Genomic DNA, 18,156 nt, shown 5'->3' with positions numbered 1-18,156 from the left:
CAGTCCCGCCGCGCTACTCCGTGTCCCGCCCCTCTGGCACCGCCCCCGCACCGCCCCTTCCGGGCGCCCCGGTGCCGCTCTCCGGCCCCGGGCGCTATGGCTGCGGCCGGTCGGCTGCGGCGGCGGCTGCTGCTGATGGTGCCGTGGCGCTGGCCCCGCAGCCCCCGCCGCGGCGCTGCCGGCTGCCCGCCGGCGGGGCAGGTCCGCGCCGCCTTCCTGCGCTTCTTCCAGGAGCGCCACGGCCACCGCCGCGTGCCCTCGGCCCCCGTGCGGCCCCGCGGCGACCCGCGGCTCCTCTTCGTCAATGCAGGCATGAACCAGGTGCTTCCGCCGCGTCCCGCTCCCGCACGTCCCCGTCCCCGTCTCCGGCTCCCTGAGGCCTCCTTAGGGTCTCCAGAGGAGCGCGGCCCGCCTGCGGGAGCCTCCTGTCACGGAGGTGTCCGGCGGTGCTCTGGCCTGACCGCGCCGCTGCTCTCCCGGTCGCCTCTCGCAGTGCCAAAGTGCCGTTGGAGTCTCCCTTGCTGGGGATATTCAGGAACTGTCAGGACACAGTCCTGTGCCATGTGCTCTAGGGCGACCCCGTTTAAACAGGGAGGTTGGATCAGATGACCCACGGTGGTCCCTTCCAACCTGACCCATTCTGTGTCTGTATTTCAAGAGCCCCAGGCATTGTCCCCCCGCTCTGGGTGGCATCTAGCAATAGCAGGTGTCTCTCATTTCCAGTTCAAGCCCATTTTCCTGGGCACGGTGCACCCCCGGAGCGAGCTGGCACAGTACCGACGGGTGGTGAACAGCCAGAAGTGCGTGCGTGCAGGAGGGAAGCACAACGATCTGGAGGATGTGGGCCGAGATACCTACCATCACACGTTCTTCGAGATGTTGGGGAACTGGTCCTTTGGAGATTACTTTAAGGTGAGGTGATAGGAGCAAACCCTCTCCAGGGGAAAATGTGGCCTTTCTTTCAGAGCTGTGCTGTAGTGCCATAGAACTGTCAGCAGAAGACATTTTGGTAAACTTCTTATTACTCCTTGGGAGCTCTGTGGCCTGGAGCAGAAGTGGTCAGCTGGTGAGCTCTGTCATTAAATGTGCCCTCGAAGCACTCAGCCTGTCAAAGCTGTGAAATAATAATGGCCAGTCTTTGCGAACGAAGATTTTGGGAAAGGTCTTTTACCTTTCAAGCCTGCGCAATGAACAACACAACAAATCAAAGTTCTTTGTGAGAATGCCAGTGTAGACCATTTAATATGGTGAAAAGAGGTTACCAGTTCATTTGATGTTTATTACTAGGAAGTTTGAAAAGGGAAGAAGGACAAAGGATGATACTTTTTGTTAGTGAGTATATTTTTCCCTTGGAAAGAAAATAATCCATGGAACTCTGCTGGTAAACACACAGAAGTAAATCATGCTGTGATCCTGGAGGTCTCCCAACAATTTAGGAATGCCAGCTTTTCACAGGCAGCAGAGAGCTGTCTCACTCTCCTGACCCTCATCCCGCTCTTTGAAATGAGCCTTAAGATTGCAAAGGGAGAGAGCAGCTGAAATTAACTTCTTTGGTGTTTCACTCCCGTTCTAAAGAGCCTTCCTGCATCACTATGCATCTTGGCTTACAGTGCTTCATTTTTGTTCCCTACCTGCTCAGGAGGAGGCATGTAGCATGGCCTGGGAGCTCTTGACAGAGGTCTACGAGATCCCCAGAGATCGTCTCTATGTCACCTATTTTGGTGGAGACTCTACCTTGGGGCTGAGTGCAGATGAGGAGTGCAGGGATGTATGGCTCCGCCTGGGGTAAGTGTGTTAGAGAAAGGTTCTGATCAGCAGGTGCTGACATTTCAATCTCCACAGTTTCCCATTTAATCCTTAGTTGATATGGGGGCCAAAAGTTATGGTTTAAACTTATTTTGTTTCTGATTTGTTTGGGCTGGTAAAAGTCAGCTGGGCTCTGACTAGGGCACTTGACCTTTAAGCTCATTCTTAGGTGGTATCACTGGGGGAACTATGTGCCTGACACTGGCTGGCCTGGATGAAGTGTGTGAACTATCTTCAATTCTTTGCTTTCTCTCCATCATGAGCTGTGGAGAGCATGTTCTCCGAAAGCTAGCGATTGCTAGTGAGAGGGTGAAGCCATTGCAGAACACTGCTGTGCTTTGGAAGCTTGTTCCAGGCTCTATGTGGGCTTTGAACCCAAGGCAGCCAGCTCTGTGCTACTGTTGGTGTACAGTCTTGTCCGTTGTGATCAGGTCTTGCCTCTGCTCCAAGGAGGAAGGTGCTCCACAGACCCAGTGGAGAGCGTGTCTCCATCAGCAGAGGCCAGGCTGTGTTTGCCAGTTGTTCTAGGCAAAGAGTGGGATCCTGTCTGGTTTAGCCCAGCTTGTTCTTGCTAAGGAGAGTAATTTTGTGTGAACAGAAGCAGAGAAATTCCAATATGTTTGCTTATTGAGTCTGTAGTGGGAAGAAAGTATTCCTCCCTTCCAACTTTCTGTGTGATCTAGGCTACTGTGTGCTTTGTGCGTATGCCTCAGTGCTGCCACCTCTGTTGTTTGCCTTTCCAGGGTGCCTGCCAGTCACGTGCTTCCTTTCCCCTTGAAGGACAACTTCTGGGAGATGGGGGACACAGGTCCCTGTGGTCCATGCACAGAAATCCACTATGACCATGTGGGTGGTGGCAGAAATGCTGCAGCACTGGTGAACCAGGGCAGCCCTGATGTAGTGGAGATCTGGAACTTGGTCTTCATGCAGTACAGCAGGTACCAGGTGTCTTGTCTGAACTCCAAAGCCTTTCCCTCTTGTCTGACTCCAAAGTCATATGTGTATACTCTGACATCTCACTGCTTTCCAGAAGCAAGAGGGAAGCTGGGATGATGTTCCAGTGTAGTTATTGGTCTGCTTCACTTTATTTGCCCTGTCCTTCTTCAACCTTTGCTGTCTATTCTCCCTTACTGCTGCATTTCAGAGGTCTCTTGAGGTTTGCAGCAGCCCAGAGAAACCTGCATAAGGAGGAGAAGGCCTTTGGCCCTGTCAGGGAAGGCCTTTTTCTTTACATTACAGCCTATCCTGACTGTCTGATGGTCAGATCTTGGCTGTTTGACAGTGCCAAGGCAGGCTGCTGTTAGTCTTGTCCCTGAGCTTCCTTTTGCTTGGTCTCCCACTGTTTCCATCCCCTGTCACTCTCCCATTTGCTTTGATTTACATGCTGCTTTTGTGTTTTGTGCATGAACTGACCCTTTTTTCTCTTTTGCCATTTATTTTTCCTGCCTGGCTGACAGAGAGGTGGAGGGGAATCTGCTTCCCTTGCCACAGCACCACGTGGATACAGGAATGGGTTTGGAAAGGCTGGTGACAGTTCTGCAGAACAAACGCTCCAACTATGACACAGATCTCTTCACTCCCATCTTGGATGCCATTCACAAGGTGATGGTGCTTCTGCTCAGAATCACAGCTCAGCAAAAGATCCTTGAATACAGACTGCTTGCCTGGTACCATAGTACAGCCTTCTCTACATGCCACATTTTGAGATGGTTATGTCTTGAGAGGAGATTATGTCTGGCCAGGTCCAGAGCAACATTTTAGAAAAACTGGGGAGAATTTCAGGTTGGAAATCTGCTGCATTACTGGCGTTGCTGATCCATTTTTCCTCCAAAATTTCTTAAATTTCTCAGTGCTAGGACATTGGCTGACCTGTGTTAGGTATGGACGTGTTGGTTTATAATGCTATAGAAGGATTTAATGAGTACATCTAGATGCATGAGGTTCAGAGGTAGTTAAGAAACGTGATGTCAAGTGTGAGTGGCTGCCTCTTGTATTGAAATTTCTTCTGCAGCCATTAGTTTCTGCTAATTTATATTCCTACTTTCTCTTTTAGAGCTGCGGGGCGCCCAGATACCAGGGTCTGGTCGGGGATGCTGATGTTGGGCGTGTGAACATGGCCTACCGTGTGGTGGCAGATCACGTGCGCACCTTGTGTGTGTGCATCACTGATGGCATCTACCCAGGCTTCTCTGGAGCAGAGTAAGGACATAAGGAAATGGCATAGGGTGGAAGGAGTGAGGTCTAGAAAGGAATATGGACAGCCAGGGGAAAGATTCTGGTGCGGGCCCAAGATAGGGAGTGCATGAGCTTTGGGAAGGCAGGAAGGTGAGAAGATGTAAAGGGTTCCAATCTGCAGACTCATCCTTGGATGGGTGTAGAGTGTGGGGAGCAGCTGTCCTGTGTTGATGAATCAGACCAGAGGATCCGGGGGATGCTGGTTGTGGGAGCTGGGCAGGGACGCTCACATGCCTGCCTGACGAATCCTGCCCTGTTTTCAGACTGGTGCTTCGCCGTATCCTGCGCAGGGCTGTCCGCTTTTGCTCTGAAGTCCTTCAGGCTCCACCTGGGCTCCTGGCCTCCCTGGTGCCTACTGTAGTGGAAGTGCTGGTGAGTAAAACTGCTGCCTTATCACACGTGTCCTATTCAGCCCCATGTCCCTTTTCTGCACACTTTCAGGAGACAATATTGGATGTGAAGGAGCTCTAGGAGGATGTGTACTTGATGCTATGCATTGCAGCAGTAAAAATCTTTTGTCCCCTAATCATTTGTGATGGGAGGGACGGGTCTAGTGTGACCTTTGGTACAGTCAGCCCAAGCACATGTAAGTGTATGCAAGTGCACGTTGCCGTTTCCAAGGGCAGTGACTTCCAAGGTGTTGTATCTGGAGAAAGCCATCTGAAATTGGTCTCTGTTAGTACTAACAGCATCTTCAAAGACAATCCTTTTTTCCTATTGTGATCTTCCTGTTGTGAACGGATGTGTTGGCCAAGGGATGCTGTGCAGGGTCTAGCAGAGGCCAGTCACAGGGAGACAGGCAGGAGATGGTCCAAGTGTGATTCTTGCTCTGCACTGCTGACCCTGGAGCTGTGTGCTGGGGCTCCCTTCACACGCACCTGCCTCAGAAACCTCTATAATGTTTGTGGCATACTCTGAGATTCCCTGAGGATGATGCTGAGAATGTTATCACTAACTGAGGTTCACTCCACAGGGAGATGCTTATCCAGAGCTGACGAAGAATGCAGACCAGGTGAGCAATGTAGAATCCCCTGGAGAGAAACCTCCATCTCACTATCTTTGTGAGGCACTGCTCTCAGCGGCAGCAGTCAGCCCTTCCTTGGGACTTAGCTGGAGGAGTTTGCATAGCCTCCTCCATAACCGTGTTCTTGTGGGTGGGCTGAAATGTGCTGGGCACAAGAAGTATCTGTGGCAGATTTTCATGTGGGAGCTCAACCAGATCCTTACCAAGGACTTCATGTCCTGGTGTAAGGCAGCTGTTGCTCTAAAAAAGCTACAGGAGTTCTTTTATTGAGTGCAAGTACAGCCTGTCCTAGCCTGGGTGCCCTTTGTTTAAAGTGGATTGGTGATTTAAGGCTAGAACTGAGTTGCTTCTGCTGACAGCAGCTATGACAAGCAACTTCTCTGGCTGTTCCAGACATACAGTTGTAATTGGGTCACAGACGTGAATGTCTGACAGAGACCATTTGTCAACTTAAAGCTTTACCCAGTGTATGGCCAATATTTCCTTGACAGGAGTGGTGACAGGACATACAATGACTTTGGCACTGTTTAATAGTGCATTGGAGACATGTTGTGATGGATACTTGTGGAACAAAAAGTCTGGTTGATTTGTTTTGAGCTGACTGAGCAGGGCTGAGCTGAGCGGGAGAACTCCCTGAAGTGTTGCGGCTAACCCTTCTTCTGATCCTTGGGCAGATCATGGATATCATCAATGAGAACGAGGCCGCATTTCTGTCCTCCCTCGAGCGTGGGAGGCACATCATCGAGCGGACAGTGCAGCAGATGGAGCCCTCCACGAATTTCCCAGGTCAGTCTCCCTCTGACAAGCTGCATTTAGAGACAGTTTGCTCCAGATCCTGATCCTCACAAGCACTGCAGTCAAAACTAGTGGATGTCTGCCTCCCCCACATGTCTTTTGTGACTTTCTAGCCCCAGGCAGAGGAGCAGATGTTGTTCCTTTCTCCAGATTGCAGTTGTTTTCTAGTACTTTGTTCTCACAACAAGCTGGGCACCAGGAAAGTTAGAAACATTCCCTTGCTGCTTTATTGACTGATAACTAGGGGTCCTTACACAGCTGACAGGAGCAGCACAGAACCCAACCAGTGTGGCTCCCTGTCTAGATGTGCTGCACTGCATTTAGCAGGAATGGGGCTGTGGAGCATCATTAATATTCAATCCCATACAAGAACGACATGGCTTCTCTTTCCCATTACCAGTGCAGCTGCACACAACACAGGTGAATCCAGTTACCAAGGCACACCCTAGATTGGTCCCATCCAAATCTTGAGATGCCTTTGCTTTCTGTATTCACACAGAGTTCCTGTCCTTTTTGTCTTACAGCTGAAGTAGCCTGGTCTCTCCATGGGAATTTAGGATTCCCTCTGGATCTGATTGACTTGATGCTTGAAGAAAAGGGAATCAGTTTGGATTCAGCTGCCTTTAACAAACTTGCTCTGGAAGATGCAAAGGTAAGAGGGAGACTCGCTGTATTAGAAGAATTCAAAGCTTTCTCTCTCTCCTGTGAACATGGAAGTAGAATCCTTTTCACTGCTGAGTCTCTTTGAATGCACCATAGGGCCACATGGCTTCTCCCTGAAGGGGTCTGAAATAGCCGTGTCATCACAGTGCCTTTGCTTGTGAGTGTGGGACTGAGAAGTGTTGGCTGGTGATTTTCTTCAGGTTGGTAGAAGTGTTTTATTATGCTGGAGTGAAGGTTATGAGAGAATTATGTAGATTAGGAGAGTGCCATGTGAGTCTACATGTAGTCCAACTTCTCTCACAAAGCAGAGCCAGCTTAGAGAGCCCAAGCAGCAAATTATTTATGAAAAGTTTACAAAATCTCCTTGGTCTCTGTAGTGCTGGAAGACTTGCACTGCCCCCCACCACCTGTGCAGTAATTGGTTCAAGGCCTTGCTCTCCTGAGCTTTAAAGGCCTGGAAGTTTCACAGACACACAGCAGGCTGTGCCAGGGAGGTTGTGTTAGCTATTGCTTATGGCCTGGCTCAAGGCCAGCACAAAGTGGTATTGAGTGCTTGTGAGGTTTGAAGGAATGGAGTTGGTTTAGCAGTAGGCTCCATCAGCCTGGATCTAAACAAGCCTTTTTCACAAAGGGGGAAGAAGTTGTTCCTAGACTATAGCACCAGTTACTGGTGTGTGTGCCCCCCGATGTCTCCCATCTAATTGTGCCTGTGCTCTGCTGCAGCGGAAGGCTGGTGGCCCACAGGCAGCACAGCCAGAGAACACAAACACACACCTTGATGTGCACTCACTGGCTCAGCTGCGGAGCAGCAACGTGCCTGCCACCGATGACTCCCCGAAGTATGCCTACACGCTTGGGCAGCACGGGCAGTACGGTAAGTGACCAGGCCCCGCGTGTAAGGCAGGTTCTGCCTGAGGGCACTGGAGTCCCTCACAAGCCTGCTTTTACTGCTTGACCCTCATGCATGCAGAATGTGTCCATTGTGGTCCAAACCTGTTCACCTTGCTGGCACATCTTTTCTCTGCCTCTGTACCTCATCCCAAAGCAGATGCTTTTCTTGGTGCTGAGTCTCTAGGAAGCCTTTGGGCTGGTGTCAAGGCTGTGAGCTCTGGGTTGGCACCACTGCATGCAGTGGTGAAGAAGGGACTGTTGATTTCTTCTAGAGATGAATCTGTCTCCAACAATTAGGCTTGTGGGTGTGTGTGCTCGGGAGAGTAAAGGATAGTTACGCAAAGGGGTTAGGTAGTTGTCTGAAACCGTGCCCTTGCTATTTCCGTGGCAGACCACTAGATGCCAGCACAGGCTCTTTATTATTTAGGTTAACTGAGATTGCTGATGCTCTAGGGAAAGCATGAAGATAAACCACAGAGAGCAAGAGGTGGTGTGGCTGTCACAGACAATTAGAGATAGCCGTGCACAACCAGCTCCCTCTTACCTAATGTGCTTGTGGCAGCCCATACTAAGCAGAAAGTGAGGCAATTCAAGCTATATATAATACAGCAAGAGCACAATGGAGGAGAAAACCCAGCAGTGACATTGGCTGAAATCTCCAAGCTAGAACTGTCCCACCTCCTCAGCCTCTAAATCATGTAATAATTTAGGTTGAAGGGGATCTCTGGAGGTCCAATTTCTTGATAAAAGGAACATCAGCTTCACAGTCAGATCAGGTTGCTCAGAGCCTTGTCCATTTAAGTTTTCAGTATCTTTAAGGACAGAGATCCCACAGCCTCTCTGTTCCCTGTTCTTTATCACTCTTAGTGTGAAAAGTTTTTTTCTTTACATACAGCCAGAATTTACTGTACTCTAAATGTAGTCTCAAAAATGCTGAATAGGGATGAATAATCTCTTTCTTTGACTTGCTGGTTATGTTTGTGTTCAGACAGCCCAGCAGGCAGGCAGTCTTCCTTGCTGCAAGGACACCCTGCTGGTTTGTGCCCAGCTCGCTCCCAAGGACCCCAAGATTTCTGTCAGTCCATTTCTGTAGCCTGCTGAGATGCCTTAGAAGAGCAGCCCAGTTCTTCAGTGTATCAACCAGTGCCTGCCAAGTCATTGCCATACACAAGTGGGATATGGGTACATCCCACCTTGTCATGGATAGTTATTAAGGAAGATGTTAAATGGTGTTGGCCCTAATATATGCCACGAGGTAGCTATTAGTAACTGAATATCAGTTGAACATTGAACTACTGAGCAATCCTCTGTGGGGCCAGCTGTCCAGCCAGTTACACACCCACCTTATGGTCCACCTCTCCAGTCCATATTGCCCAAATTTGGCTTGAAGGAACCTACAGGAGAGTATATTAGAAGCTTGCTGCATCAAGGAAAGTAACATCTGTGCTGTCCCTTGTCCACTATATCTGTCATCTCTTCATAAAAATCAGGCAGGTTTGCCAAGCTTGCCATATAGCAAGATGCAGATGTCTCTGCCACATTTTCTTCTATCAGGCTCATGTGGAGCCAGATTGGGTGTCCCTGCCTATGTAGCTGCTACTCAGCAGTTCTGTCATTAGTTAAGTGAGGGGTGACTTAGTTCCAGTTAACAGATCCTTCGTCCTTTCTGCCAGTAGCTGTTCCTCTCCTACCAAGGCAAAGTGCCAGCTTTCAGTATAGCCTGGGTGTTGGCAGGGTTGGCATGGGGAAGTGATCCCTCCTTTCCTGTTGCAATCTAACAGGGTGTATGCACTAATTGCTGCTATCTTCTTCCCCCTGACAGAGTTCAGCCCATGCCAGGCCACTGTCCTGATGCTGTACAGAGATCAGTGTCTCCAGAAAGAGGTTGGGGCAGGGCAACACTGCGGTGTCATCTTGGACAGGACTAACTTCTATGCAGAGCAGGGCGGGCAAGACTCTGACCAAGGCTACATGATACATTTAGGACAGCAGGTAAGGCCCTTTGCTGCCCAACCCAAGGCCGCCATGGGTACTGAGGCCAGGCAGAATTCCCCAAGTGATGAGCTGTTTTACTGTGTAAATTTGCAAGATGCTGATTCTTGACAGTTCCCTTGGCTTTGCATCAGGATTGGTGTGGTGAGGCTGAAGCAGCAGTAACTTTACAGAGGTGTACTTGCTGCTCTGGTTGTCTCTTCTTTGCAATTTCATCTTGCTGGGGAAGACTATAAAGTCTTCTTAGGTCTCCCTTCAATGTGCTGCATTCTTGCTTGCTGGGAGTGTAATGCTGAGAGAGGGCAATCAATGATCAGAGAGTCCATGAGCTGAGTAACTTGTCTCTGGCCAGTCCTGGACAACTGCAAGCAGTGCCCAATCTGAGACCCAGTGGAAAATCTCTTATCCCTCTCGAGAACATCAAGAAGGACCTCCACTTCTGCAGCATGTTCCTTCAGCCTTGCCAGAGGGAGAGCTTTGACCCTCTCATGGAAAGTTACACAGGTGCAGCTTGTTCTCCTTCCCACATTTCAGCTCTTGATAATCACCCCTGGGCATTGATTCTGCCATTTTAGCCTTGCAGAATGTGATAGTGCCTTGCTCAGCACTTCTCCCCAAGCTGAAGTGGGGATCCAGTTTCTGTTGCCAGCCCAGAGAGGCAGAACTGGCACCTTGGTTGCCTGAGACAGGTGCTTTGGCAAATGCTGTCCGTTTTCTCATGCACAAGCATCCTTGTTAGGAAAATTCATCAGCATGGGTGGTGTTACTGCCCCTCCACTGCAAGCTGGCAGCCTCAGCATGTTGTGCAAAGAGTGGCTGGGTGCAGGGAAGGTCTGAGGCACTCTGGTTACATTTGCAGCAAGCTTCTCTCTGCTTTTTCCACCCAGTCCCTGTCTTTTAGGGATCAGTGGGGATTGTGTTTCCCGGTCGGATCAAGCAGGTACCTAGCACAGGTATTTGGATACTCCCTGTGTCCTAATTCATCTTTCTGTCTGTTTGCTCAGGATGTACTCTTCCCTGTAGAGTCAGTTCATCTCTGTGGTGGCTACGTAATCCATGAGGTCACTGCTGTGGAAACCCTGCGTGTTGGTGACCAAATGCAGCTCTTTGTGGATGAGGTGATAACTCACTGCCCTTAACCTTTTCCTTGTGATGTCCTGAGTAGCCTGGGCACAGCTGATCTTTGTCCCTTGTATTCTTGAGACTGTTCCTGTAATGTGCAGTGGGAAGGAAACGTTACAAGTGACTGTAATTTTCTGTGAGCCACTGGTCTGTCCAAAAGTATCCAGCCTACCCTTTGCTTTTTTGCAGAGGTGATCCCATAGGAAAAGAATTTAAATCTTCCCTGCGACATAGTTAATCTGATGGCTGTACTATCCATTGTTTTTCCCCCATCTTCTCCCATCCCTTCACATGCAGCCTTTCCCTTATCTCTTCATGCCATCCCCTACTCTCCTGAGCTGTGGAGAACCAGCATTCCCTGCCAGCCTCCTGTCTGTGCTTTCAGGCCCAGCGTCTGGCCTGCATGACCAACCACACCGCTACCCACCTGCTGAACTTCGCGCTCCGTCACGTCCTGGGTGACAGCACAGAGCAGCGTGGGTCCCATGTGACAGCAGAGCGGCTGCGCTTCGACTTCAATACCAAGGTGACTCTGAACGTCAGTTTCCTTGCTCTCAGCAGTACCAACATTCCAGTACTGGCCTTCTATCCAGGGATTTTTCTTCTCTCACCATAATCACTCCTTTGGAGATGGGTCACATTTTATCTGAGTGATGAAGCTTGGCCCTCTGGATGTGATGGGGTCTGCTTTGCATTGACCTGACCCTGAGCAGGGCTTGCTGAGGGGATGAATGGGCATCAGAAGGAAAACACTTAGCAAGGCCAGTGGTCATGGGACTGACATGAAATAGTGTAAAGGGGTCTTTGAGAGATGGTGCTTGGCTGTGACACATATCTGGTGTGGACATCCAGGTAAGAGTATTTGGGAACTGAAAGCTGTCTGGTCAGTCTGAGTGCTGGCCCTGGTAACCTGTCACTCGTTGCAATATCTCTCCTGAAGGCTTTGGCTGATGCTCTTCATCAAAAATCCTTAATCTCTCATGGGAGGAGGGGATGGGAAGGCCATGATGCTCACAGTTCCCTTTTACAAGTAGAGAAGATGAGACACGGGAAGAGTGGTGTGCCCAAGCTGAGTTGCCCGGTGGCCCTGCCCCACTTCTCCTCCTTCATTCTGTTCCTCTCAGGAGGCTTCTCCTGAGAGTGGGTGATTTACTTCCTCAGGGCCCTGTGACTGTGGAGCAGCTGCAGCAAGTGGAGCAAGTGGTCCAGGATATGATCAAAAGAAATGAGCTTGTGCACATGGCTGAGGTCCCCCTCACACTGGCAAGAAGAGTTCAGGGACTCCGTGCAGTAGATGAGGTATGACTGGATAGCAGCACACATCTTCATGAGCCTTCTCCTTCAGCAGGAATCATCTGGGACACAAGAGATGTTGATGCAACATGCTTCTGCAAGGGAATTGACTCCCAAAACCGAGAAAGGAAAATAGGACAGAGATGAGATCTCAGGACACTGTGTTGTAAAACCTGGAGGCTGGTGATGCATAGGCTTTCTGCTCATCCCTTTGGACCAAAAGCCTGTAGTGTCACCCAACTGTTTCTTTCTCCCCATGGTGGCTGGTTGTGGGGGAGAAGTAGTGCTGCCCCTGACTCTGGGGCTATTCTAGAATAGGGGAAAAATGAGGCAGACACCTGAAGCCATGTAGTTAGTCTGTAAGTGCCCCTGAAGGACCATGTTGTTAGCTGCTGATCCCTGTCTCCTCTGTCAGGGGTATCCAGATCCAGTGAGGATAGTGTCTCTGGGGGTCCCTGTGGAGAGTGTGCTGACCTGTGACTCCGAGGCTGCAATGCAGACCTCTGTGGAGCTCTGCTGTGGGACGTAAGTGACTTTTATTTGCAGTGAGAAGGCATGTTTTTGGGCACTGGTGGCTGAAGTTAGAGATGTCATTGTGAGCTTAACTCCCATCCTTGTGAAATTAAGTTTCCTCACTGAGAAGATATTGTGAGGACAAGATGGGCTAGTTGTGAAGCTTTGGAAGTCCCAGGTTGAGCAAACTTTAATGAAATGCAAAGCATTTTCCTTACTTGAAAGTCTGAAACCAACCTAGAAGCCACAGGTCACCAACAGGGTATGGGAAAGGTGTGTGTGGCCTGTCACACCAGTGCTTTGCCTTTGGGGATGCAGGAGGGCTGGGGACCTAGCTGGAGACTCCAAGATCATTGTGCAAACTTGAGACTGCTCAGATTATTTTAATTAATTATCTTCACTCTCTTCTGCTTTTAGCAGTAATGGGAGTAGAAGAAAAGTTAATCAATCTTAGGACAATGCTGACAAAAAAAAAGAAAAATCAGGAACAAATTGGCCGTTGAGCAGATAGAGCTGAAAATGAGCAATTTTCTAGCCATGAGATCATTCTTGTGGGAGTAGTGGGACAAGAAACTGCATCGGAGTAGAGATGATCAATTCTTGTGAAGCTGTCTGAAGTGATTACTTGTGGTAACAGAACCTGAGACACCATAGTTTTCCAGTGTTAAACAACCAAGAAGGAAAGGGGAAGTTGTCAGAGCCCTGAGACTGCACAAATATCCTGTGTCTGGAGTCTACTGGCCAGGCTGTGAGCTGGCCTGACAAGAGAGTGGTGGAGTTGGAGCATAAGATTACGTTCTACAAGATTTAGTAGCAGCTGAGTAGAAGAGAAAAATCCCAATTTATCCCACTGCTGAGGGAAAGGTGAGGAAAGGAAGGCAGAACTTGGCTATTACACACCATTGACAGAACCATGCTGGGCAGGTAGCACAGAGGTTCCTATGGAGTAGCCTCAATGCTGTTGTCTCTTGCCTGACAGGGTGCCATCAGGATTTTAGGGATGGGAAAGGATTCAAGCTATTTGGATTGGGAAGGGGCTGCTGGACTTCAGACTTCTTTAAAAAGAAAGCAAGCTTACTGATTTCTGTTTAAAGAGAGCAGCTTGTTTTATTTCCTTTCTCTGCTGACTTTTTAGGCACCTTCTACAAACAGGATCTGTGGAAGATCTGGCCATCATCAGTGAGCGTCAGCTCGTTAAAGGGATTAGCCGTGTCATTGCAGTGACAGGGAGCCAAGCCAAACAGGTAAGAAAGGGGGAACTGAGATTTCTGCCATGTCAAGGCAATGCCAGAAGGACCAAACTTTGTAGATTCCTCATAGACAATTAGCTCCCCACTGCTTTGGTTGGAGCCTCCCTGCTGTGCTTGATCTGGCTTTCTGCTTCACCCCTGGACTCAGCTCTGCTGCTGTACCTCACCATTCACATCTTTTACCCGCATCCTAGTCTTCTGTCTCCTTGACCTTCATTCTTCCCCCAGACCTACTTTTCCAAGAGAAAAGTTTGGCACAAAATATCAGAAAGTCTCTGGTCTATAAATTTCAGTCCCTGGGTTGACACTTAAAGCTGTGATCCTTTGTGCATTAGTTTCACCTCCTGCCTATCACAGTTGGATTTGCACTGTATGATTACAGGGCTTTGGCCTCATTCTTACAGCCCTTTTGCTTCTTTTCTTTAGTCTTTTTCTTGCTAAGTTGTGATTCTGGTCTGGTTGGGTCTGTATAAAAAGTAAGCAACCTACTATTGTGTTCATGAGATCACTCTGTCCTTTAATATCTGGAAGTGTCGGGTGCCCCACAAGCTTGTTCATTTCCTTTAAGGCTGCAGTCAGAGGAGAGTGACTCATAGTCAGTGGAATTGGAAAGACTAAAGGCAAAGCCCACCCCTGCAAATCTGTTACTTTTTGGCTGGCTGTCCCCTGTGCATCTGGGTCTCAGTGAGGCTTTTGTTTGTGCAGAAGAACAAAAAGCTGCAGGGCACATCTGCATGCTTTGCTGGAAATGCTGACCTGGAGAAGCCTCCAAGAGGAGCTCTGTGCATGTGTTAATGAAACAAGGGAGACTGCAGGCATGAGGGAATGACTTGAAACAAGGATTGTGTACCCTAGCTAGGCAGAGCAGTCCACAGTTTCCACAGCTTTTCTTATGTGCTCTCTGCTGTCCTGGTCTGAATTCTCACAGGACCATCATGGGCACAGAGATCTGGCAGGAGGAAATGCTCCAAACCATAAGGATTGTCACTGATGAGAAAAGCCTGTAATAGCTTTTTTTTTTTTTAATTAATGGTAGCGTTGTTGGGGAAAGCAATATGAAATACACCAAGATAGATGAACTGAGGAAAGATGCTTGAACAGCTGATAAGGTTTCTTTTAGTTTTAGCGTTTCTTTTGTTTCTTCAGTAGTTTCAAGATCGCATTTGCTAATAGCTCTAATATGCCATTTGCTCCCCAGTTTTTCCTCAATGAAATCCTGATGATTTGGTGCAAGATAGTGAGGAAACAAATGCTTGACAGCTCGGTCCCTGGGGTGTAACCATCTAGTGTTGGTTGCAAATCTGGAGCAGAATGTTCTATTTCAGAATCTTGTGGGAACAGTCATTCTTAACACATCTGTAGGTGTCTTTCCACTGGATCCTGAGCAACACTTCAGTGTTTATAACCCTGCTGCCTCCCTATTTTCTCCATTCCTGCTCATTTTCTCTGCTGCTACATTTCAAGCTTGCATTCCTTCTACCTCTCCAGGCCCGGGAAGTAGGCCAGTGCTTGGCTATGGAAGTGGACTCTGTCTCCCTACGAATGAAGCAGAGGAGCACCTCTATTCCTGAGATGCAGAACCTCTCCAAAGAAGTGGGCCAGTTGACCAAAGTAAGGACTACACTCCCATACAGAAAGATCCTGGCACGGGCTTTATACGCTTGAGGCACATGACTTTTTCCCTACCAGGTTAACGTGTTACCATGGTCATAGCAAGGGCAAATTGCTACCTGCTATTGCAGGATTTTTACCATTGCCCAGATGCCTCTGTTGTAGATAGCCAGCTGAAAAAGAAAGCTACTTACCACAGTGACTGGCTGGCTTGATCACATGGGCTGTAGGAGAGTCTGAAAAGAGGCCAGGCTCCAGCCTGACTCCCCAGAGAACTGGCAGTTTACGTCTAGGGGTACAGTTGAATGTTCTTACACAGGAAATTGTCTTGCAGGTAGTGTCCAGCACTGCAATGCCCCAGTGGCAAAGAAAAGAATTACAGACCATCCTCAAAGCCCTACAGCGAACAGCCAACACAGCTATCAAGAAACTGGAGCTGCAGCAGGTACTGTGGCAACAGCACACTGACTTGCAGCCAGCTGATAGCACTGTGTGGCACACACCAGTGGACCTGGTGTCTCTGTCACACTTCACAGCCACTCAGTCAGTAGGGTCCCACTAGAAAGCAGAATAAGGCAGGTACAATCACACACAGTGCCACACAAGCCCTGTGTTGGGTTGATTTCACTGGCGTTGTCTGGTGCTGTTGCTTAAAATGCAGTGAATGACTGGCTGGGCTTTTAGCAGCTGCAGAATCCCCACATCTCTACCTGTGAGGATGGAGAGCCCCATACCAGCACTTTTGGCCAACACCAACAGGCAGTTAGGCATCATCTCCTTGTTTATACGTGGAGAAGATGAGATGGTTGTCACAGTGGGCTTAACAAGGTCATACACCAACACAGTGGCAGGACAGAGCCTTTCTCCCAGCTATGTGAATATTGCTGTGGCTTCCCACATGCGTTTGTATTCTGCCAATTTACATTAAAAGCCCTTTGGAAATGCTTATTGGTGACTTAAGAGATTTCAGCAAGAACTATCCCTTTCTTACAAGTAGAAGCATCTTGCCACAGAAGCCTTCCTGAGATGTGTGGTGGTGTATAGGTCCAGGAGAGGCTGGGGACTGAATGGATCACTGTCTATTCCACTTTTGCCAGGGGTTCATCTCTGCTTGCTTTCAAGGAAGGAGGGCTGTACAGGTCTCCACATGAAGATTTCAGTCTGCCGGTCTGATTTCTGCTATCATACATCTCCCTTCTGTCCCACAGAGCAGCACTTGCATTCCCTTTTTATATTCATTGTATGCATATATCCCCATCTAGCCCACCGTGTGCCACCTGTAGCCTTTCAAAATGCTGTGTATTTCTCCCTCCAGGCTGAAAAGAAGGCACAAAGCCTGCTAGCAAAGCATTGCAACCAACCTGTCATCATTGATACTGTCCCAGCTGATTCCCTCTCTGTGAGTAATCCACATTCCCTGTTGGCCCAGCGGTACCTCAGATGCTGCAAACAGTAAGAGGGAATTGCTGGGCACATTTTCTGCTGGATGCCAGTCTCCTTTGCTGTAGCCTGACCCCCCTTCTCCCTGTCTCTCCTAGATCCTAATGAAGGTAGTGAATCAGCTGTGTGACAAGTCTCCTGGCACATCGGTCCTGCTGCTCAGCCCTCAGGCTTCTGGTGAGGTGCTCTGTGCCTGTCAGGTGTCCAAGGTAAGCAGAACCCTGGTAGAGACACGGGGAACCTACCTGCAAAGGGGCATTGGACCCACTGCTCTGCAAGTCCTGCTTGAGGCTTTTCCTGGGATTCTGCCCAGAGTTGGTGGTTAATCACACAGGGGCAGGACCTGAGATGACCCTACTGGGACCAGATGTGCTTTCAGTCTCTGCTGGGCACAGATAACCCTGGATCCTCCAGGTCATGTTTGCCCAAGGGCAAGACACAGCATTAACATGTAAGGTCAGCCTTTGTCATCCTCACAGTCATGACTGCCTCAGGATAGTGAGTGCCCAGGCTGGGTGAGGAGAAGATGTTTTTAACTTTCTTTATTCACACTTCAGAGTGCTCCACAGTCCAAATGACTTTTCTGTGTCTCTTCCCCAGAACTGCCTCCCTGCGTTCTCTGCTGCTGACTGGGCCATGGCTGTGTGTACACAGATGGAAGGCAAGGCGGGAGGTTCTCCCATCGTTGCTAAGGGCAGTGGAAATGCCAAAGGCATGCAGGGAGCCCTGACTACTGCGCTGGAGTTCGCTCACAGTAAACTGTGATGCTTTAGTGCCAGGACAGCTGTATGCACCCAGCTGCAAGCTATGTGTACACTTGATATTGAGCATGTACTTCTGCTGGTCTGAAAAGTTTAACAGCTCCCACACTGAACATCGCTGCTACCACTGTATTGGAGCACTTGACTTCTGGCCATCCAGGATCAGCAGAGATCCTGCTCCTGATCCCACTGACAGAATGATGCTGCTTGTTCTTCAGCATGAGCATATGGGGATTGAGCCTTGGAAAGCTCTAGTCGCAACGGCAGGTCCTTCTCTTGGAACAGTGCAGTTCTTGCCACAAGACCAGCACGGAGACTCTGTGAGAACATGGGGAGATGGCACAGTGTTATCCTAAAGCTATTAAAGGCTAGAGAGTGTCTGATCCCCTGATGTTTCTTGTTAGTGCACCGTTTTTTTCTCCTCTGGCAGAGGGGTCCTCTGTAGCTCTGGAAATCAGCACACACTTGTGTCTAAGAAGTCCAGTCCTACTGCAGAACTCAGGACACCCCTCTGATTAAAAATGCTACTGTAATTTAGAAATGGGAAGAGAAATCCCACCTTGCCTGTGGGCTCAGGCTCGTTAGGCTATGCAGTGCGTAGTGCTGAAGCCAGTCCTCAGCATGGAGGGAACAGAATCATCCCAGTCTCCACCTCTTTGTTTTGGATTAATGTTCCTATCCCTGTTTCTTCCTTGTAACTCCTTCCTTCTGGTTTCTTACCAGCTCCTACCTAAAAATCACCACTGATCTGGTGAATTGT

General features: G+C 49.2%; 1 protein-coding gene across 1 annotated transcript; it reads left to right on the top strand.

The window, feature by feature from the left end:
• The first annotated feature begins 96 nt into the window (after nucleotides 1-96).
• AARS2 (alanyl-tRNA synthetase 2, mitochondrial) lies at nucleotides 97-17,787 on the top strand. Its single transcript, XM_027681783.1, has 22 exons — nucleotides 97-321; nucleotides 724-912; nucleotides 1,640-1,785; nucleotides 2,550-2,744; nucleotides 3,264-3,408; nucleotides 3,860-4,005; nucleotides 4,305-4,413; nucleotides 5,015-5,053; nucleotides 5,740-5,851; nucleotides 6,385-6,512; nucleotides 7,247-7,397; nucleotides 9,237-9,406; nucleotides 10,411-10,524; nucleotides 10,914-11,054; nucleotides 11,690-11,827; nucleotides 12,237-12,346; nucleotides 13,470-13,578; nucleotides 15,073-15,195; nucleotides 15,530-15,640; nucleotides 16,511-16,594; nucleotides 16,734-16,844; nucleotides 17,236-17,787. The coding sequence occupies exons 1-22, from the start codon at nucleotides 97-99 to the stop codon at nucleotides 17,398-17,400; spliced, it is 2,961 nt and encodes a 986-aa protein (XP_027537584.1). The 3' UTR covers nucleotides 17,401-17,787.
• The last annotated feature ends 369 nt before the right edge of the window (nucleotides 17,788-18,156 follow it).

Source organism: Neopelma chrysocephalum, unplaced genomic scaffold (assembly GCF_003984885.1).
Source record: "Neopelma chrysocephalum unplaced genomic scaffold, ASM398488v2 Primary Assembly neopelma1_61b, whole genome shotgun sequence".
Classification (NCBI taxonomy): Eukaryota; Metazoa; Chordata; class Aves; order Passeriformes; family Pipridae; genus Neopelma; species Neopelma chrysocephalum.
The sequence above is the reverse complement of the archived record's forward strand: the minus strand, read 5'-3'. Positions and strand labels throughout refer to the sequence as shown.